This window comes from Rhinatrema bivittatum, chromosome 2 (genome assembly GCF_901001135.1).
Source record: "Rhinatrema bivittatum chromosome 2, aRhiBiv1.1, whole genome shotgun sequence".
In the NCBI taxonomy this organism is placed as follows: domain Eukaryota; kingdom Metazoa; phylum Chordata; class Amphibia; order Gymnophiona; family Rhinatrematidae; genus Rhinatrema; species Rhinatrema bivittatum.
Genome location: NC_042616.1, coordinates 709,989,584 through 710,011,595, shown reverse-complemented (window position 1 = coordinate 710,011,595; position 22,012 = coordinate 709,989,584). Strand labels below are relative to the sequence as shown.

The 22,012-nt window shown below is 46.5% G+C and overlaps 1 protein-coding gene across 3 annotated transcripts in view; it reads left to right on the top strand.

The window, feature by feature from the left end:
- The window catches only part of INTS8 (integrator complex subunit 8), a 248,361-nt gene that overhangs the window by 68,045 nt on the left and 158,304 nt on the right, over positions 1 to 22,012 (top strand). For all 3 annotated transcript variants that reach the window (XM_029591733.1, XM_029591735.1, XM_029591736.1), the window contains 3 exons: positions 2,815 to 2,886; positions 7,825 to 7,876; positions 16,632 to 16,814. In XM_029591733.1, coding sequence (XP_029447593.1) covers positions 2,815 to 2,886; positions 7,825 to 7,876; positions 16,632 to 16,814 — 307 coding nt within the window. The remainder of the gene's footprint in view (positions 1 to 2,814; positions 2,887 to 7,824; positions 7,877 to 16,631; positions 16,815 to 22,012) is intronic.

Below are 22,012 nucleotides of genomic sequence, written 5' to 3'. Positions count from 1 at the left end.
TGGCGCCTCAGTGTCCTAGCCGGTCTCTACAATCGTACTCACTCTGAATTTAAGCACATCACATCCTTGTTAACCACCACTTTTCAATTGTCAACCACCACTTTTCAATTGTCCACATTAAATTTCATCTGCCATTTGGACACCCAATCTTCCAGTCTCTCAAGTTCCTTTTGTAATGTATCAAAATCTGTTTGTGATTTAATTACGCTGAATAATTTTGTGTCGTTTGCAAATTTGATCACCTCACTCATCATACCCCTTTCCAGATCATTTATAAATATATTGAGAAACAGCGGTCTAAGTACAGATACCTGAGGCACTCCACTGTTTACCCTTTTCCACTGAGAAAATTGACCATTTAATCCTACTCTCTGTTTCCTGTCTTTTAACCAGTTTGCAATCCACAAAAGGACATCGCCTCTTATCCCATGAATTTTTAGTTTTCTTAGAAGTGTCTCATGTGGGACTTTGTGAAATGCCTTGTGGAAATCCCAGTGCACTACATCTACCGGTTCACCTTTGTCCATATGTTTATTTACCCCTTCAAAAAAGTATAGCAGATTTGTGAGACAAGACTTTCCTTGGGTAAATCTATGCTGTGCTCCATTAAATCATTTTTATCTATATGCTCTGTGATTTTATTCTTTAGAATAGTTTCTACGATTTTTCTTGGCACTGAAGTCAGGTTCACCTTTCTATAATTTTCCGGATCACCCCTGGAGCCCTTTTTAAATATTACGGTTACATTGGCCACCTTCCATCTTCAGAAACAATGGACAATTTTAATGATAGGTTACAAATTACTAGTAATGGGTCTGAAATTTCATTTTTGTGTTCCTTAAGAGCCCTGGGGTGTATACCACCACCTGGTCCAGGTGATTTGTTACTCTTCAGTTTGTCAATCTGGCCTACTACATCTTCCAGGTCAACCGTGGTTTGGTTCAGTTCATCTGAATAATCATCCTTGAAATCCATCTCAAATGGGTATCTCTCCAGCATCCTCATTAGTAAACACCAAAGCAAAGAATTAATTTAGTCTTTCTGCGATGGCCTTATCTTCCCTAAGTGCCTCTTTAACTCCTCAGTAATCTAATGGTCCTTCCATGTTACTCCAGTGCCCTCTTAGGAAACCCAAGGCAGCAATGCCACTGCTGTTGGTTCGTTACTGCCTCTCCATTTAGGTTAGTTCTTGTTCACTCCTATAGCCTGTGTGGTACCAGTGGGTTGTGCTTCCACTATACCTTCACTTTTTGCAAGTCAGGATCTGCTATGTTTGATATAACAGTAATGTCCAAAGCCCTTACTGCTGCATGGAATTTCTGCTCTGTGGACATACTCTTGTGGCTTAAATCCTTTCCTCTTTCCTGATCTTCATCTCATATTCTCATATCAGCCAGGATTTGAGGGGTTTGCTGGTTGCCTTTTTCACGGTCAGTGTGATGACAGTAGTTTTAGCAACTGCAAGGATTATTATCTTCTTGTCTTCTCTGTTCGTTTTTCATTGAAAGTAGTTTTGTTACTAACCCCCTAAACTTGAGCAGAGAGGTGATGTACTAGCTAAATTGAGAATGTAGCAGTCTCAAATTTTCCCTGCAAATGTGTCATTAAATACCAGTCTGAAAATTTATATATTTTTTTGAGCCATCCCAGATAACTGCATTTTTTGAGTTCCAAGTCAATGCCTGGTATTTCTTCTCAATTTTCTATAATAGCGACATCTACCCCCTAGGATCAGATTTATAAATGTTGCGAGCATAGTTTCTTAATGATAATTAATCGGTAATGTTTTTTATTTTTTACTGATGCAATAGGTTGTGTTAACTTCAAATTGTGTTTCCTTGTCTCCACCATTTATTATTTGTATTGTGGACTGAGATAGATAATAGGTTACTTTTCTTTTCTTTTTTTTTTTTTGATCCTGTTGTTTATTTGTCTTTATAATTTTGTCTGTTTGCATATTTTCTGAACAAGATGTTTGTTGGAAGTAAATATTACAATCCTAATAAAAATAAAATAGAACATAGCCGTCACCTAAACTATCCCCTCCCCCAGTAACATTGTTAGATGTGTCCACTATATTTACTGCATTTAGCACCCTATGGGTCAGAGTTAAATTTCAAACCAAATTAAAGCCAAACAAGTACCGGAAGTGTATGCTTATAGCTCAACACACGGAAAGTACACTTTATTTTCATTTTGGTTTTTTTTATGTTCAAGTTTCCCTGCTCTGAAATGACAGCCCTAGTTTCCTGTCACATCAGGGATTCTCCCACTGAAGGGATGTGGCTGAAATTTGGCAGGAGTATTATCACCTCAGTACTACACTCTCCAAGCACATTTCACGAGTATGGTCCCAGATAGATATGTACATGTGGACCAATAGAGATTGACTGAAAATCAATAATAATAGGTGCACTCGTTTACTGGGAAATGTCTAAAAAAAAAAAAAAAAAAGGCTAAAAGCCTGCAAGTTAGTTAGTTGCTTGGTTTTGCAATACTATGTCCTTTGCCCTTGGTCTTCATGAAGGGAAAAATTCATGCAAACAAAATCTTCTGTAAAAAGCACTGTGGAACTTTATGCCCAATTCTTAAATTTAGCAGTTTTAATCTAAAGTCCAAATGCCTTCTAAAGGACTTTGATTACAGGTCTGGCCTAGTAATTGGTGTTTTTTTAATCTCTAACTAGCTAAATAAAGCCTGCCCTTAATCCATTTGGCCATAAGGCTACAACCTCTGTTTTAGCTTACATGGTTATTATTTAGTGAGATGGTACCTAAATGTGTTTTGTTGTTTCTTTTTTGTGTCTTGTAATAGGGCCGTTAGAACTATTGTCCAGAGCAGTTTTCCTGTGAAACAAGTGAAAACTGGTCCACCTCAATTAAATGTGTAAGTATGAGCTGAGTCTAAATCATTATCAAATTTTGCACATCTCAAATTGTGTATTTTTGCCCTTTAAAAAAAATAAAAAGCAAGCAAACCTGTTATAATGCTCCTGTATTGTGATTAACGATCTGTTGTCCCAAACGTTATAGTGTGACGACAATAGCGATTACAGATAGATCTAATCTTGATGCATTGACGGCACAGGCCTTGATTCTGGCAGCTAATCTGGAAAAAAAAATAGCTATGAAACTCACATCTGAACAAATACTTTATTTGCTATCATTATTTTGTTTCTATGATGATTTGTTTGACTCTAGTATAAACACCCATTTGCATCCTGCAATCTGCCAGGTTCAAGATACTCTACTAACCATAGTAACATAGTAAATGATGGCAGATAAAGACCAAAATGTTCCAGCCTTTCTGCCCAGTAGATTTCCATCCAACCTGTGTATAGGTGCAATCACCATTCATTCTGCAGCTTACCACTGAGACTTCTATATTCTAGCCAAAAGTTGTGTTTAGCTGTAACATTGGTTATTAAATTCAATTATGTGGAACCTTTTAACATTTGAACTGACATCTGAAACACAAAGTATTTATCTTTTTGAAAGAACATGAAATCCTGGTTATTGACTAGCTTTCAGCCTTCGACTTGGGCTATATGTTAGAAGTCTGGATTCTGCCATGACCTAGTTTAAGCGACTAAATGGAGTTTGAAGGATATTTAGAAGTTTTATTTGCTAAGGGGCCTAGATATGTGGAAGCGGGTCTGCAATGATGAATCAGTCTTTGATTAGAAGATTTGAACATGTCACCAGTCGGTCCAGCATAATGTTTTGCTTTCCTAGCGTGTAGCAGATGGACTCAAAACAAGTGGGCATAGTGTGCTCGTGCTAGCAGTTGGAGACGGATCTGACGTCAGCACGGGTACATATACCCCCACAGGAAGTGAAGCAATTCAGTAATTTCCATCTCCAAAGCAGTTTGGAGCTCCTTCACGCTCACTAAACGTTCTTCCAAATTCTAACGACTAAATTTCTAGACGATATATACTAACGACAAGCCCCGCACTCCTGCGGTGATACCAGGCAGTCACTCCCCCAGTTGAGTTTCCCGAGGTGATTTCCGTGGTCCCTCGGAGGTAGGTGCCTCGGTCCGGTGGCCGTCTCACGGCAGGGACCCAGCCCCCGAGCGAGAAGGGCTCGGGCGCGGCCTAGAGGCAGCGGGTGCACCTCCTCGAGCGCGGCGGTGAAGGTACTCACTCTCTCCCCCCGCAGCCGGAGACCGCCCGGGTTGCAGCTGGGAAGCGCCGAGGACAAGGTAAGGCGTATATGTTTACTTGTTGGTCTCCGAGGATCCGAGGAGAAGCAGAGTGTGCCCCTGGAGCGGCCAGTTAAGTAGGCCGCCATTTCGTCTGCCTGCTCGCCATCATCTTCTACCTGAAGCGTCCCGCCTATTGCTACGCGCACGGCAATAGGCGTCCGTTGCTACGTGCACGGCGATAGGCGCACGTTCATAGATAGGCGGCCGTTCATAGGCGCGCATCGCTAGGCGCAAGTTCATAGGCGCGCATTGCTAGGCGCAAGTTCATAGGCGCCCGTTACAGGCACCCGTTACAGGCGCCCGTTACAGGCACACGGCTATAGGCGCACATTGTTAGGCGCATGTTGCTGAACGCTGGTTTCAGGCGCCTGCTTTTCGCGCACAGCGCAGACTCGTATTGGATTCACCAGCGGCATGGAGCATAAGAGTGACCAGGCTTCGGCAGGGCCGGCACCTCCAGAATCAGGCATCAATCTCTGCTCTGCATGCAACCTCAGGGCCACACAGAATGAGGATGCAGACTCCCTATGTGCCCAATGTGAAGAGGCCTTGGGAGACCCGGGCCAGGGCCAGTCACAGCCCAGCGTTCTTACTGGTTCCTCAGGGAACACTCCGGAGCCCGCAAGCAGCGGGGAGCAGCCAGTGAACCAGGGGGCCCTGGTTCCCATGCGGCCAGATATGGCTTCGATCTCCTGGGTGGACTTATTCAAAGGGATTCATACCTTTGTCACGATGCAGTCAGCTCCCCGACCGGGTCCGTAAGTCCCGAATGACCCGGCTCCTGGACCCGCGCGGCCCCTCGCCACCTGATAGCTCCAATGATGGGGATTCAGACTACCCGGCAGAAGAAGATGAGCCCCCCGAGGAGGGAGAGCTTCCCTCGGGGGTAGAGCCTTATCGGACCATGCGACGCTTCTTTTCCAGAGCAGATCTTCCAGACTTGATCTCGCAATGCTTGTCGGAACTGGCCCTTCCGGGCCATGACACCCCAGGGGAACCTAGGGTGAACCCCCTGTTAGAGGGCCTGCGCCAAACTTCTCACCACTTTCCTCTCCTACAAGTGGCACAGCAGCTAATTGATCTGGAATGGGCTGCACCGGAGGCTCCATTCAAGGGGGGTCGGGCCTTGGCTGGCATGTACCCCTTAGCCCCGGCAACTAAGGACATGTTGGCGTGCCCTCGGGTAGACGCCATGGTCAGTGCAATTGTGAAGCGCACCACCATCCCGGTGGAAGGAGGGACGGCCCTCAAGGATACACATGACCGGCGTATGGACGCCATCCTGAAACAGGCCTTTGAGGTGGCAACCATGTCCCTACGAATTGCGACTTGCTGCACGGTGGTGACACATTCCTGCTTATCTCAGGCCCGGAACAACGCCCCGGGAGAAGGGATGGAATCAGCTCTCTCATTCCTCACTGACGCGGCCTCCGATCTAGTCCGTACGGCAGCCAAGGGAGTGTCCTCCTCAGTGGCAGCCAGGAGGCAGCTCTGGCTATGCAACTGGTCGGCCGACTCCTCTTCCAAGACACGTCTCACGAGAATGCCCTTCGAGGGATCTCTCCTGTTCGGCAGCGACCTGGAGAAACTGGCCAATAAATGGGGCGCCTCTCCTTTACCTCGTCTACCAGAAGACAGGCAACATAGGAGGCAGCGCCCGTCTTCTAGACCATCCAGAGGTAGACCCTCTCAGCGCTTCAACCCTTATGGGACTCGCTACCAGACACCTCGGTCGCAGGCCAGGAACCAGTCCTTTCGGCCAAAGCACAATAAGAGGGGAGCCGGCTCGGGCTCCGGCCCCGGCCGTACCTCACAATGACAATCAGCCGGCCCATCCGGGGGTAGCAGCCATAGGGGGCAGGCTTACCGCAGGTGGGCCGAGATTACCTCGGACCAGTGGGTCCTCACCATCATCCGAGAGGGGTACTACCTGGACTTTCTTCGGCTCCCGCCAGACAAAGTAGTCTCGCACTTCCACCTCAACCAAACCATCTCGTTACCTACCACAGAAGGTTTGAAGAAGTCAGAAGAAGGTCGAATTCTACGCCATCTCGACATAGGCAGGCTACTGTCCAGATACCTGGAAGTGTCCGAAGCAATACGAAAGACGGGACCATCTGTTCGTTCTCCACAGCGGGAAGAAGCAAGGGGACGCGGCCTCAAGGGCAACTATCGCCCGCTGGGTCAAAGAAGTTATCAAGGCAGCCTACGTAGATGCGGGACAATCACCGCCTCTACAGGTCAAGGCTCACTCTACCAGAGCGCAAGCGGCCTCTTGGGCAGAAACTCGGATGCTGTCGCCTGCTGAGATCTGTAAGGCGGCGACGTGGTCCTCCCTCCATACCTTCTCCAGATTCTACCGTCTGGATGTCCAGGCCAGGGAGGACACAGCATTTGCGAGGGCAATCCTGAACGGACCTCGGGCAGCCTCCCACCCAGTCCAGGAGTAGCTTTTGAACATCCCACTTGTTTTGAGTCCATCTGCTACACGCTAGGAAATGTAGAGATTACTTACCTGATAATCTCGTTTTCCTTAGTGTATGCAGATGGACTCAGCATCCCGCCCGGCTGCCGGTATACATGGGATTTCACAGACTCACGGTAAGCCATGTTTTACTACATAGGGCATCCACCCTGCTGGGTATCGACGCCTCTCGGTTGAGAATCCTGGCGGTCTCCAGCTACCATCAACCGGTCAGGGTAATCCTGTTTAATTAATCGATCGGTCAGTACTCGTATAGCTATAACAGCTTTGCAAGAAAGATTACTGAATTGCTTCACTTCCTATGGGGGTATATGTACCCGTGCTGACGTCAGATCCGTCTCCAACTGCTAGCACGAGCACACTATACCCACTTGTTTTGAGTCCATCTGCATACATTAAGGAAAACGAGATTATCAGGTAAGTAATCTCTACATTGGAGGCTATTTAAACCTTAAAATGGGCAGGGTTCTGGCAAGAAGAATGGGATTCTAGTTTTTATTATTATATAAGTAGATTATTTAGCTAACAGTTATTGGTTTTATGATGGATGTTCTTATTTTACTTACAGTCCTGGTAAATGTCTTGTTTAATATGATTTTTTATGGACTAGAGTGGATAATTTTATTCTTGTATAAAGTGAGAGCTTGAGATTGTTTGTGCTCTGAATTATTTTGTGTAAATAACTCTGCTCATCATCATTTTGTGTCTGAATTATTATTCATATTATTTATCTAATTTATATTTATATATTTGTTTTATCATTGAATGGGGCTTTGTGTTTTTAAATTATGTTTGTAATCCAACTTGAATGAGGAATGCATCGGAAAAAGTAGAAAAGAAATGCCAAATTAAGTTTAGTAAATTTTAATTTAATTTTAATTTTTTTTTTCCCCATTCACACAGAAGGGAGGAAAAAGCCTTGGTAAATCAGGTCAAAGGACTGAATTATACAGTACTGTTGAAATTGTGCCTAATGACTTGTTCTTAAAATATGTTAATTCATTACGCGTTCTGCTACAATTTCTCAAAATGTGTTACTGAAATTTTGAGAATTGCAAGCCAGCTTCGATCCAGATATAATAAAATAAGATTCCCATTATCATTTTTTTCTCTGTCTTTCTATTTTTAAGCCTTAATCAGATACAACAAGAGAAGGAACTAACAGAAAGTATTTTGAAAGTGGTGAGTTGGAGCTTTTTTGTTTCTAATCTTTTTTTTTATTGCGACTTCTGCCAGTGGCAGTACAGAATATTGTCCATTGATAAGCAGGGATGAATTAGCCATTACATATGACCATTTATTTTAGGCATGAGCTTTCCAGGACAGAGTCCACGTCATCAGATGTGTGAAGTGTAGCACAGGAGGTAGGGAAAATATATGATGATTGGTGGTGGAGAGGATACAGAACAAAGAGAAAGCACTGAATTAAGCAAGTCAGGGTGTGGAAAGAAAGTGTTAAAAGAATTATAGTCTGGGCTAATGACTACTGAGGTAAGTAGGAAAAGACATCAGTCTGGTGCAAATTCATTCTGAAAAGGTATAAGAAGTCTAAGGCTCACGCCTCTGCGTCTTGGGTATGAGCGTCAGACCTTAGACTGGAGAGAAAGCATTTTCAGAATACTGTGTATGCTCTAAGCCCACAAAGCATCCTACCAGATTTATATAATCCATTGTTCGGCAAGGGCACAGGATTTGGTTTAACACCTTTCTCTAGAGGCCAAAATGAGCTCTGTTCACAAAAGGCTCAAAGTGAGAAGTGTGAAAAACATCTTGCATATGATGTTTTTGAGATGTCATCAAGAGCCTCTGTCGCCTCTGTCATGGCTTTGACCATCTGGCTTCCGAAAGCCTGTGTAAGAGAGGCTTGCCTATGTTCCATGTACAAGAGAGAATTTGTTTGTAAATAAGGTTGAGTAGGCTGTGGATCTTAATGACCACCACGCAATGGGCCAGATTTTAAAATCTACGCCTGATTTTCTAACATGCGTGCGCAGCTGCGCGCATGTTATAAAATCCAGGGTTGGCACATGTAAGGGGTTGCACAATTGTGCAACTTGTGCGCGCCGAGCTGCACAGCCTTCCTCCGTTCCCTCTGAGGCTGCTCCAATTTTGTAGCAGCCTTGGAAGGAACTTTCCTCCCGCCCCCCAGCCCTACCTAAACCCCCCTCCTTACCTTTAATTTTTAAGTTGCACGTGCCCGGGCACAGCAGCAAATGGCCGCTGTGCCTGGAGGCTCTGGCCCCGCCCCTGATCATGTTCAGAAGAAGACCGCATATGCTGCTGATATATCACCCCAACTTTCTGACAAATTTAATGGTACGAGATAACCTCCATACATATATAAGAGAGATTTCATACAGCCCCTGAGGCAGCCCCAGTGTGAGGGATTAACAAGTCTCCAAATAAAGATTCTTAACGGACATTCCTTGGCATCTATCGATTGTGTTGCCCCCACGGCTTTGTTAGATCGCATACCTCCTTGTTTTATCAACACACCCTACCATCCACCAGTGTGCCAGCAGCCACAACAGGTGCAACCCAGAAATGGGGCAAGAGGCCACTGTCAACAGAGACAGCAACAGGGCAACAAACCAAAACCGCAATAGGGTTTTTGAGGAGGGCCCGGTCGTAGCTACCATTTCCTGTGGGAGGAAGACTATCCAGATTCTACAGTTCTTGGGAGACAATCACATCAGACCACTGGGTAATAAACATCATCCGCAAAGGATACAGGCTAAACTTTAAAACTAATCCCTCTCTTCCGCACCTGGTTCCCTCAGTGCAAGACCACATGCAGGCACAACTATTGCAAAAAGAAGTGGACTCACTACTTCAACAACAGGCAGTACAAGCGGTGCCTCCAAACCGATGCAACAAAGGTTTCTACTCTCAATACTTCCTTATTCCCAAGAAAACAAGAGATCTTTGCCAAATTTTGAATTTGAGGACCCTCAATAAGCTTATTTGGAGGGAGAAATTCAAGATGTCATCTCTCTTCAATTCTGCTTTTCCTGCAACCCAACGATTAGATGTGCTCGCTGGATCTCAAGGATGCTTACTCCCACTCCCGCATACCAATGCACTGTTCTTCATGGCACTACCTGTATTTCCAAGTAAATTTGTGGCATTACCATTACAAAGTTCTTCCCTTTGGACTTTGTCCACCCTGAGAATCTTCACAAAATAATGGTAGCGGTGGCCCACCTGAGAAGGAAGGGAATTCAATTATTTCCCTACCTGGACGAATGGCTTCTGGTGTCATCAGAAGTGATCACATTCCAAACACACTTGCTAGACGCAAATTGTTTGGAAAGTCTAGGATTCATAATAAACTACAAGAAATCCAACCTTCATCTGACACAAACTCTTCAGTTCATAGGGACCACCATAAACACCATCATTGTGAAGGCTTGCCTCCCGGAAGAGCTCAAACCTTTCGCACTATAGCAACACAGTTAAAGAACTGTGCACATCCCTCAGCCCATCAAATCTTAACCCTTCTGGGCCACATGGCGGCAGCTATATATGTAGTGGCACACACTCATCTGCATATGCGCCGCCTACGGTGGGGTCTCAAATCCCAATGGACCTAGTTCACTCAGCCATTATCCAGAAAGGTGACACTGACCTGAGCAGTGAAGCAGGACATTACATGGTGGTTGTCCCCACCAACCCTTTCTATGGCAGCCCTGTTCCGCAGTCCGGAACACCAGCTAGTTCTGACCACGGATGCTTCAGAAAGGGTTGGGGAGCTTAGTTAGGGCACATAAAGATTCAAGGTCTATGGAACCCATCAGAAAGATCTCAGCAAATAAATCTTCTAAAGTTATGAGCGATAAAGAACGCCCTCCATACAATCAGAGACCATCTTGGGGGAAAGAACATAATGATCCACACAGACAACCAGGTGGCTATGTTTTACATAAACAAGGAAGGAGGGTCAGGTTCTTGGATGCTTTGCAGGGAAGCGATGCATATCCTGGAATGGACGAAGAGGCTTTCCATTTTGTTGCAAGTGACTTATCTCCCAGGGATCGTGAACTCTGAGGCAGACAGACTTAGCAGGATATTCCATCCCCCACGAATGGACTCTCAACCAAAAGGTAGCAGACTATCTCTTCTCAACATGGGACCTCCCATGTATGGACTTCTTCATGACATTTTACAACAGAAAAGTTCGAGCTTTTTGCTCAGTCTATCCAAGTCAGGAGCGATACACCCAGGATGCATTTGTCATTCCGTGGATGGAGGGACCCCCGATACCACTCATATCCCGGACGATCCAGAAATGCATCACGGATGTCACAGACCTGATACTTATCACTCTAGCATGGCCAACCTTGCTTCGCCTATCTAGTTCAACTAACTGTCAATCCTCCTATCTCATTAGGAAACAGCGAGTATCTGCTAACTCAGGAGGGAGGCTCACTGCTGCACCCCATGCACTCCTCAGTTCTTCTCACAGCTTAGAGCTTGAAAGAATATTAGACCACCTTCAGTTGTTGAAGGGATTCAAGACATCTTGGTGTCGGCTAGAAAGGCTTTCACAAGGAAAAACTATCAGGGTAAATGTCAGCATTATACAACGTAGTGTGATGGTGGGGGGTCAACCCATTCTCCTGCTCACCGGAAATTCTGCTGGACTACCTGTATACACTCTACCAGGCAGGGCTGGCTACGGTATCCGTCAGGGTCTATGTGAGCGCTATAGCAGCACATCATCACCCATTCAATGGCCTGCCCATTTCAAACCATCCTCTGGTGTCCAGACTCATGAAAGGGATCCTGAAATTAAGGCCATCTGTGACAAAGCCTCTGGTCCCCTGGGATACAAATTTGATGCTGGAGCAGCTCATGCTCCCACACTGTGAACCCATGGACGGACAGTAGCCATATTAAATATCTGACTTCGAAAGTGATGTTTCTGGTTGCGGTAACCTCTGTAATTGGGGTTAGTGAGCTGCAGGCCCTGATTCACTACCCTTCCTATTTACAGTTTCACCACAAGGTTACCTTGAGAACTCATCCCTCCTCCTTGCCGAAGATAGTCTCGGTGTTTCATTTGAACCAAACCATTACACTCCCGAAGCCAAATGTTAATGACAGGGAAAGACGACTCCACACCTTAGAATTGTAAAAGGGCTTTGGCTTACTGCAAGTGAAGAATGCATGCAGAGAATAGAATCTCTCTCAACTGTTTGTATCCTGTTTGCGCCAGGTCTACCGGTAGCAAAGAGGACTTTGTCAAACTGGATATCCCAATGCATTCACTTTTGTTACTCAAAGCGCTCAGCAGAGCTTTCCAACCCAGTGATAGCACATCAAGTAAGAGCCATAGTGACAATTGCACATCTGCACATGGTACCATTGCTGGGCATTTGTAAAGCAGCCACGTAGTCCTCTCTGCATACTTTCACATCACACTACTGTCTTGACCAGCAGGCATCTTCGGACGCAGCGCTGGGCACAGCGGTGTTAAACTGCTCAACAAGGAAGGCTGTCCATTACCATGCAGGTTGAGCACACCAGATCAGTTATGCCTGCAAGGGGTGGGCACCCTCTACTTTTAGAGTATATCATTGGGTGGGACACAACCCTAAGCTGGGACTCCCAGACAGCATGGCTAATTCAGCCTGCTTATTGAAGGAAAAAAGCAAGTTTTCTTACTGTAAATGGTGTTTTTCGTAAATAGGGTGAATTAGCCATGCTAACCAGCCCACTTCCTCGACCAGGAAGATGCTGGTGATTTCCCTGTCTTCAGGCAATTCAAGTTAGGGGTAAACCACTTAATTTTTCTGAAGACAGTTACACTGATGGGAGTCCCCTAACTATAGGGCAGATTTAATAAGCTATACGCTAAAAATGGGTGCTGAAATTCAGCACGCAATTTCTTAAGGTACATGCTAAAAAACCTTAACTCCAGAAAAAGTAAGTTAATAATATGGGAAGGGAATTGGGAATTTAAAAAAAGCATTCCAACCCAAAAATGTGTACAGAAAGCATTATTTGTGCGCATAAACCAAGTTTTCTGTGCATAAAATATGATTTATCTATGCAAAGCATATTTTCTGCACGTAATCCTCAAGTACAGGTCCAGGCACAGAACTCGAGCTTCTGCCCATAGATTAACAGTAGTTCTGGAAACTGGACTCTACCTTAGACTAAGAGTTAAGCTTACAGCACAAAGAAACCTAGAGTTAAGTCATCGCACCTCTCTGCATGGGGGGAGGGGCATTTATATAAGAAGCTACTAATCTGCACATATTGGAGTGAATTTTCAAAGTAATTATGCGCATAAATGTAGCATATATTGTAGCAATTTTCAAAAGCCCATTAGCGCATGTAAAATCTTTTGAAAATTCAGTGAAATTTCAAAGGAGTTATATGCGTAATAGTAGCAATTTTCAAAAGCCCATTTACATGCATAAAACCCAGTTTTATGCTCCTAAATCCTTTTGAAAATTACCTCCACTGGGCATAAATATGTTTGACTCAAAATTCCTTCCTATATTGGGAGTAAAGTTCATGCTTAAAAAATGTGGGCACAGCTGCGGGTAAAACTGTGCGCTCTTCCGAAAATACCTTATTACATCATCCTCTCAGATTTGGCTTCAAGCATAAAAGGGGAAAAGAACAATTACTTTGCCAATAGGGCAATTAACTATCTTTTATTATGCTGGACCTCCTTTTTTTTTTTTTTTTAAGAAGAGAACTGGAAATGATACAGTGGGCCCTGGCAGGGCTAGAGTTGGGCTCTCACTCTCTCAAAGAGCCTGAAGAATGTACTGCCCCAACCTTCTGTCACATTGAGAGATCTAGGCAGTAGTAAACCATGAAAGTATAAACTGGAGCCTTGCATATCTCTTCCACAGAAGCTGACCTGGGATGGCAAAGCCATGTCCCTAACATTACAGGCATTGATCTGCTCATTCAAGTCAAAACTGCTTGAATGTAAGTGAAAAAATACACAGTCCACTGTCCAGTTAGCAAAGTTTCTTTTTGACACAATAATACCAGGCTTATTGGGGCAAAGAAAAATAAAAAGCTGAGTGGTCTTTCTATGATACTTAGTCCATTCCAAAAAGCTGGAAATGATTCTTTTGCAGTCAAAAATGTGCAGGACTTGTTTACCTTTAAAATGTTGGAAGAACAATTGACTGCTTAAGGTACAAGACAATCACTACCTTTGACAAGAACTTAGAACGTGTGTGCACCACCATCTCGTTGTGATGAAACTTAGTATAAGGTGGATAAGTTACTAGACCTGGAGCTCACTGACTGCGGGCTACCTGACTCAGTCGAGATCAGGACAGTTTGACTCGTCACCTGATATCTGAAAACACTTTATGTAGCACAGTGCCCTTAACTCCGGGAGACTGATGTGCAGTTTTCTCTCTTGGAAGAATCAGGGGCCCTGAATGTGCATTCTATGTAGGTGAGTTCCCCAGCCCAGGCTAGATCCATCAGTTGTCAGGATAACTGAATTAGACTGAATCTGGAGAGGCGCATGCCCTTGGCCAGATGGGAATGAACAGTCACCAACACAAGAAGTCTTGTGTTGGTGACTGTTCATTTTATTTTCACAATCTGATTTTGTGAAAATGTATTTCTTAATTTCTGAGCTAAAAGCGGACTAACTTTATTACTAAATTTGAAATATGCCTGCTTAGTAAGATCTAACTGAAATGAAATTTCCTCAGCAGACAACGCCTGCAATTTATTTCTAGTCTCCTCGAGCTCTAGTATGTTTGGAATGCCCTTCCAGAGGAGGTGGTGAAGATGAAAAAAGTCAAAGACTTGAAAGGGGCATGGGATAAACACTGTGGATCTCTAAAGGCTAGAGGACAGACATGAGAAAAAGTGTGTAGGGGGTAACTTGCTGGTGCGGCAGTTACTACCCTTAACAGAAGATATGGAGATTACTACCCTTAACCAATAAGCCTTCATGCTTTTAATGCAGATGTAACATTGCTCCCCACTTAGATGGCAGGGGGGAAAAGTGGAATTGGATTCAGACAAAAACCAAGAGGGCCCAGACTTCTACGGTCTTGGGGTACTGATTTGCAGACGTAAGGGGAAAGAAAGTTTGCTTACCGTAAACAGTGTTTTCCATAGATAGCAGGGTGAATTAGCCATGCTAATTCAAAGACAGAGCTTTGCCTCTGTGTGCCTGCGCGGCTCTTCCCACACGATACCGACTCCTCAGTCTGTAACATAGCTTATCCAGTACTGTAAACATTGGTTTTTGGGGAGTTGTAACCTGATGGTTCCAGCTTGTCCAACCTGTGGTGATGTTAGATTGCGCTTACTTTATCCATTCATTGATTTCTGCTTCTCACCTTTCCCCTTTCCTCTGCTCTTGAGAGAGTAAACAGTGAGTTGTTTGCAATGCTGCAATCTCTCAACCCTTTTCCTGCCACCATCTTCTATATTTAACCTGAGCATGCTTAAATTGTCACAGTTTTGGTTTCTTCCACTTTTGCTTGTAATTTATTCCAGCCTTCTACACCCTCTTAATAAAGAAGTATTTCCTCAGGTTTCCTCTGAACCTTCCTCCCTCCAACTTCATATTTGTCCTTGAAATTCCTTTTCTATGGAAAATTTCACTTTCCTTTAGTTTATTGATGCCTTTCAAATATTTGAATGTTTCTGTCAGTTTCCCCTTGAGGGTTTCCTCGAGTGAGTGTTTGACTATCTTAAACCTTTCTTTGTAGGGTTTTTGTTGCAGGCCCTGTAACGCTTTAGTATCTCTTCTCTGAATTGCATCAATCCTCTGAATGTCCTTACAAGGTGTAGCCGCCTGATCTGTAGATCGTATTCAAGGTGGGGTCATCTCATAGTTAGCTAAGTGAGCATTCTGTTAGCTTTCCCTGTTGCTTTATTTCATGGACTGGTTACGGTCAGGTAATCAGAGATGATTACTCCTTGATCTCTCTCTTTATTCATTTCTAGCTCTTGTTCTTCACAAACGGGCGATACAGTAAAGTCCGCGGGAGAGCGGGCGAACGCCTGCTCTCCTGGCGCACGCACAGGCCACTCCTGTGCGCGCGATTCAGTATGCAAATTAGGCCCAGCAGTAAAAACAGGTAAAAGGAGGCGCGTCCCTAGCGTGTCCCTAGAGCCTCCTTTTGGACCGGAGCAGCGGCTGTCAGCGGGTTTGATAGCCGACGCTCAATTTTGCCGGCGTCAAGCCCACTGACAGCCACGGGTTTGGAAACCTGGCGCCGGCAAAATTGAGCATCCGGTTTTCAAGCCGTGGGCCGACTTCAAATTTTTTTAATTTTTTTTTTACTTTTGGTAACTTTCGGGACCTCCGACTTAATATCGCCATGATGTTAAGTCAGAGGGTGCACAGAAAAGCCGTTTTTACTGCTTTTCTGTGCACTTTCCTGGTGCCCGAAGAAATTAGCACCTTTGGGTAGGCACTAATTTCTGAAAGTAAAATGTGTGGCTTGGCTGCACATTTTCCTTTCTGAATTGCGCGGGAATACCTAATAGGGCCATCAACATGCATTTGCATGTTGCGGGCGCTATTAAGTTCGGGGGGGGGTTGGACGCGCGTTTTCGGCCCCTTACTGAATAAGGGGTAACGTTAGCGCATCGAAAAAACGCGCGTCCAACCCCCCCCGGGGGGGGGGGGGTTGGACGCGCCGATACAGTACAGTGCGCTCCTCGGAGCGCACTGTACTGTATCGGCCCGATTGTTAGGTACTTAGTGGACTTTTGTGCCCCTTTGATTAATGAGTGCCTTTGGTGAATGTGTTGCGTACAAAATCTAACTAAGCTTTTTACGCAACGCTTTTGCCAAAGGCATTCTTGCCAATAAAAATAAAGTTGATCTTTTTTTTCCCCAGTTCTAATTTTTCAATGCTCTTTGAAATATATAATGATTAAGTTCTGGTGGTAATCTGTTTCTCTATTTGTTGATAAACTACAGTTGAAAGAGCAGACTGAGGACTCTATTCTGGTGCTGGAAGAGGCTCTAAAACTAAAGAAGGACCTTTACGTGCACACGGTGAGGACCTTGGATTTCCTAGCTGTGGAGCCTGGCATGGTGAATGGGGAGACTGAGAATTCCACAGCTGGACTGAAAATTAGTGCTGAGGAAATGCAGTGCCAGGTGAGTGACTTGTGTGGATCTAATCAAGTGTTCTTCCTTGTAAGGGGGGGAGCCAATGATAGCTTCCTGATGCTCTTCACCCAATACACACTCTTTCTCCCCTCTCTAGAGGCTTACTGCTGGTGCTGACACCAAAACAGCTGTTCTATTTTCTTCCGGTGCCACATATATCTTAGTGAGTTTGAGTCACGAGACTGCGAGAATGATTTGGGAGTTCAGGCACTGTGTGGCTCAAACTCACTGAGAGTTGTGCTGTGCCAGAAGAAAACAGAATATCTGTTCTGGAGATAGCAAAACCTCTGGAAGTGAAGGGGATATTAATAAACTGGGGAACAGAGTGGACTTGAAGGGGATGGGGTGGGACAGGGTGGAGGAGGTTGACTGGGGGTTGACTGGCAAGGATAGGGATAGGAGAGAGGGTGTAGAGTGTGGGGGAAAGGAGCTGAGGGGAAGAGTGTTTTGGAAGAGTCGAGTCAGAGAAGGAAGAGAATAGAGATGGGCTGAGGAAGAGAAAGCGTGTAGAGGGGATAGAAACAGACGATGGGGTAGCAGACTTTGTTTTAGTTATATGAATCTCACTGAGTGCACCTGAGCAGCTGGGCTGGCCGCATCTTGTTCAAATCTTTTTACTATTTCCTAGCGTGTAGCCAGATGAACTCAGGACCAATCGTTTGTTCCCCTGCCAGCAGATGGAGACGGAGTCAGATTTCAACGCTGATGTCAATCAACATACACCCCTGCAGTGACCTTAGCCTTTCAGTATTTCTCCGTCTCCAGCAGATAGTGGAATCTCCTCTCCCTATGGGGATTGCTGTACTTTTTGGAAGGAGAAATTTTACATTTAAAGTGGAGAAAAAAATTGAGCTCTGCTCTCCTGCGGTGATACCTAAAGGTCCCTCCCCCAGTTGAGAATTCCTGAGGAGATTTCTGAGATCCCTCAGAGGTGTGCCTTGGTCTGGTAGCCGGTTCCTGGCGTAGACTTTGCTGCTTAAGCAGTTAAAAGGCAACAGGTGCATGAAGCCAAACTCGGCGGTGACTGCCAAAGCCCTCTCCCCCAGCAGCCGGAGACGGTCTATGTACTCAGCCGGAAAGCACTGAGCCCAGGTAAGTTTAAAAAAAAAAATGGAAGATTTACCTCCTAATTCAGACATTTGGAGGGGTTTTCGGTAAGACTTCCAGTCTCCTTGCTCGGTGCACCATATTGATGTCATTCCTGATCCCATTGGAGTAAGGGGATGTGGGCTTCCGAGCAGGTTGAGCAGCCCCCTAGTGGGCTAGGTCCCGCTTTAGGCTTGGTTGGTACACTGCGTGGTAGGCCGCAGCGGTGCCATCTTGTGCGCGTCTTTGTGCGTGCTGTTTTGCCCTCCATAGAATGTCTGTACATGCAGTGCATCGACTCTGTGCACACGCTGCACTCATAATGTCACACGTGTATGTACGTGCACAACCTACTAAATACAGATAAAAGCCGGGCTCATGGACTGGGTATGCATCTCACCGTGCCCTGCCTAGGCTCCCAAAATCTGTATGCATAAAATTTTAAGCGTGAGTTGTCAATGCACAGTTACCACCACCAGTGGCTTCAGCAGCCAAGAAACATAAGTGCCTTTCTCTCTGCGTTGCTTGTCATATTAGGCCTTCACGGTCTGACCTGGATTCCAACTTTTGTCAGTACTGTGAGGAAGCCCAGTTAGAGTTGGCCTCTCCAGACTTTCTAAGCCCGGCTCCTCCCATTCAGAGGATGGGTTAGCCTCCGCCTTAACTGGAAGTACTCCGGATCTGAGTACCCCCGTGACTGGATCATCCATTGGAGAGGGAAATTCAACGGCGCCTACCCCAGTATCTCCTGGGCTAGGTATGGACCCAGCTGCCTTCTGTTGGGTGGAATTTTTCCATGGCCTTCAAGCCTTCGTACAAGCACAGTCTGCTACTTCACTTGCCCCTGTCCAGACGGCACCTCAGCTGGTAAGCCCTCCTACTCCCAGTCCTATTGGCAGACTTCGAGGCATGCCCTGCCTCATCAACGGTATCCCTGGAATGGACCCAGCAGCACAGACGAAGAGAAGGATATGTATTCCTTGGAAGATGGAGAAATTCCCCCGGCTTAGAACAATATTGGACCATATTACGGTTCCCTGTACGTACCTGGATCAGTCAAGACTGCTGGATTTTGCCTCCCTTTCAGCAGATGGAGACAGAGAAAAACTTGTAAGGCACCCCCTCTTAACCTGGTGTGCTACCTGCCTCTCCTCAGTATTTCTTGGTCTCCTACAGATGTAAGTGGTGCAAAGCCTGTGGCCTGCACTTCTCATTGGGGTGTAGGCTAATCTTACCAAAAAAAAACCAAAAACAGAGAGTTAGTGAGGATAGGAGCAGCAAAGAGCGTATAAAGTTTTTTTTTGTTAAAAAGAAAAGGGAGAAAAGCAAGGCAGCTTTATCGAGCCAGCGGCACTAAGGATTCAGCCTCCCAGGGTGTAGGTAGGTCTCAGAGAGGCCATCCTTCCTGGTAGCAGGCGCTTCTGGAGCTGGAATTGGGGATTCTGCGGGGCTCCACGCTGGTAAGGCTCGTGGGGGGATACCGGTAATCTGGTCCTGCCCCCTTTGATCTCGGCCATAAAAAAAAAAAAGAAACTTACTGCTTGCGCAGCCTTCTTTAGGTTTCTTGCAAGGTTCCTACGCGGCCGGACAGGGGCTCGGGGTTGCGTTTTTCCCGTGGGAGCACTGAGCCAACGGGGCGCACGATTTCGGAGGCAGCGGTGGTGTTCATGCCATTTTCTCTCCTCCTCCTCCCCCGCCACAGTAATGCCGCAACCGGCACGATGTACCTCATTCGGGGAGTCCAATTCTCGGCTCTTCCGCACAGGTCTTTGTGCTAGGTGCATCTCCGGTGGGGAAGGCACCTCTGACTCGATGTGTGTGGCCAGAAAAAGACAGGCTGATCGGGGCGCTCAGGCCGATCTGTTCCCGCTGAGCTTAGGAACGATAGCCATTTTGGAAACTTTTGCCACGGCTGAAGAAAGAGCGTTGGGGGGAGGGGATTTCCCTCCTGACCCTGGCAGCCTTGGGGACCCGCAGGAGCGGGTCACAGAAGGCTTGGATAGCAGACATGATGCTAGACCACTAGGTGGGGGCGGCCCTGAGGCCTTTTGTCTGGATTCTGTGCTCCTTATGCACAAAGCATTTTTCGCCACTCAGTCACAACCACAGGGATCCTTTGCGCAGGGACAGCCTGAGGGGCCCCCACTGACGGTCCCTAGGTCTCAAGACCCCCAGGGCTCCCTTTGGATAACAAAGCTTCAAGGCTCTTTACTTCCAGGAACTGGAGCTCCAGTATCGGATCCAGCAGTAGTGGGCCAAGCGGATACGTCCCTGGCTCCTACACCTCTCCCTGGGAGGTATCTGGAGGATGAACTTGGCAAAACCTCTCCTCTGGAAGGCGATGATCCTAAGGTGGTCCACCAGTTTCACAAAGAAGAATTGGATTTGCTTATTCCGTGGGTCTTAGCAGAGCTTGGAGTGAACCTTCCTCAGGGTTCGGTGGACCCGGTTCTTGCTGGTTTGCGTGGTCCCTCTAGGACTTTTCCACTGCATTCCATGCTCCAACAGTTGATGTCTCAGGAGTGGGACATTCCGGATACCAGTCTCCGTGTGGGCCTCGCGATGGAAAAGTTGTACCTCTTGCCCAAGGAGGTCTTGGAGCTCCTGAGATTTCCCAAGGTGGATGCTTCAGAGTTGGCAGTCACAAAGCGAACTACGATCCCGGTTGCTGTGGCAGGAGCCTTGAAGGATCTCCAGGAGAGGAAGCTGGAGGTTCTCCTCAAACGGATTTTTGAGGTTTCCGCCCTGGGCATTCGGGCGGCAGTTTGTAGTAGTTTTATGCTCTGGGCCAGTTTATGGTGGGTTCAGCAAGAGCTACCACCTCAGGAATCGGCTCAGGAAGCGACGGTTGCATACAGGGCAGATGCCTTGTATGATCTCCTACGAACTTCTTCCAGGACGTTGGCGTCCACGGTCTTCGCCAGAAGACTTCTGTGGCTTCGCAACTGGTCCACGGATGTCTCTTCTAAGGCACAGTTAAGTTCTTTGCCTTTCAAGGGTAAATTCCTTTTTGGGGACGACCTGGAGCAATTGATTGAGTCACTGGGCAAGAACAAAGTTCATAAGCTCCCAGAAGATAGGCCGCGGCCCTCCAGAGGTTTTCCTACAGCTCGCGTTCGTTTTAGAGGCCAGAGAAGATTTCGGCAGAGCAGGGCCCAGGGGACGACTCAGCGGCAAACTGTAGGCAGGGCCCAGGCTTGGTCTCATTTCTTTCATGGCCGGCAGCCCGCCAGGGAAGGTGCTGGCTCCGCGTCCCTTGGCGCCAAGTCAGCGCAATGAGATACGGGCGGCCCATTCCTCGGTTCTCAGAGTGGGGGGATGGCTATCCAGTTTTTACGAGGAGTGGGTCAAAATAACCTCCAACCAAAAGGTTCTTGATGTCATAAAACAAGGTTTCGTGTTGGAATTTGCTTGGCCCATCCGAGACCTGTTTCTGGAATCCCCTTGCGGTTCTCTTGCCAAAGGGCGGTACGTGCGTCAGACCCTCGATCAGCTCCTGAGTCTGGGGGCCATTGTGCCCGTCCCCCAGGCGGAACTTGCTATGGGGCGCTAGTTCATCTACTTCATCTTCCCCAAAGAGGAGGGATCATTCCAGCCGATTCTTGACGAAGGTGGTGAACCGGGCCCTCAAGATTACGCGTTACAGGATGGCGACCCTGCGCTCTGTCATAGTGGCAGTTCGCAGGGGCGAGTTCCTGGCTTCCCTGGATTTGACAGAGGCGTATTTACACACAGCCATCCGCAAAGATCATCAGAGATTCCTGCGATTCAAGATCCTTGGCAACCATTTCCAGTTCTGCGTGCTGCCATTCGGTCTTGCGACAGCACCTTGGATGTTCACAAGGTAATGGTGGTAATGGCAGCGGCCCTTCAGAGGTAGGGCATGCTCGTTCACCCATATCTAGACGATTGGCTCATTCGGGCAAAGTCGAAGGAGCTGTGAGAGGCAGCGGTCAGCAGAGTAGTGGGGCTCCTGGAGTCGCTAGGTTGGGTAGTCAATCAAGCGAAGAGCACTCTCCTTCTGTCTCAGGTGTTGGAGTTCTTGGGAGCTCGATTCGATACCTGGGCGGGGAAAGTGTTTCTCCAGCCGGACAGGATTT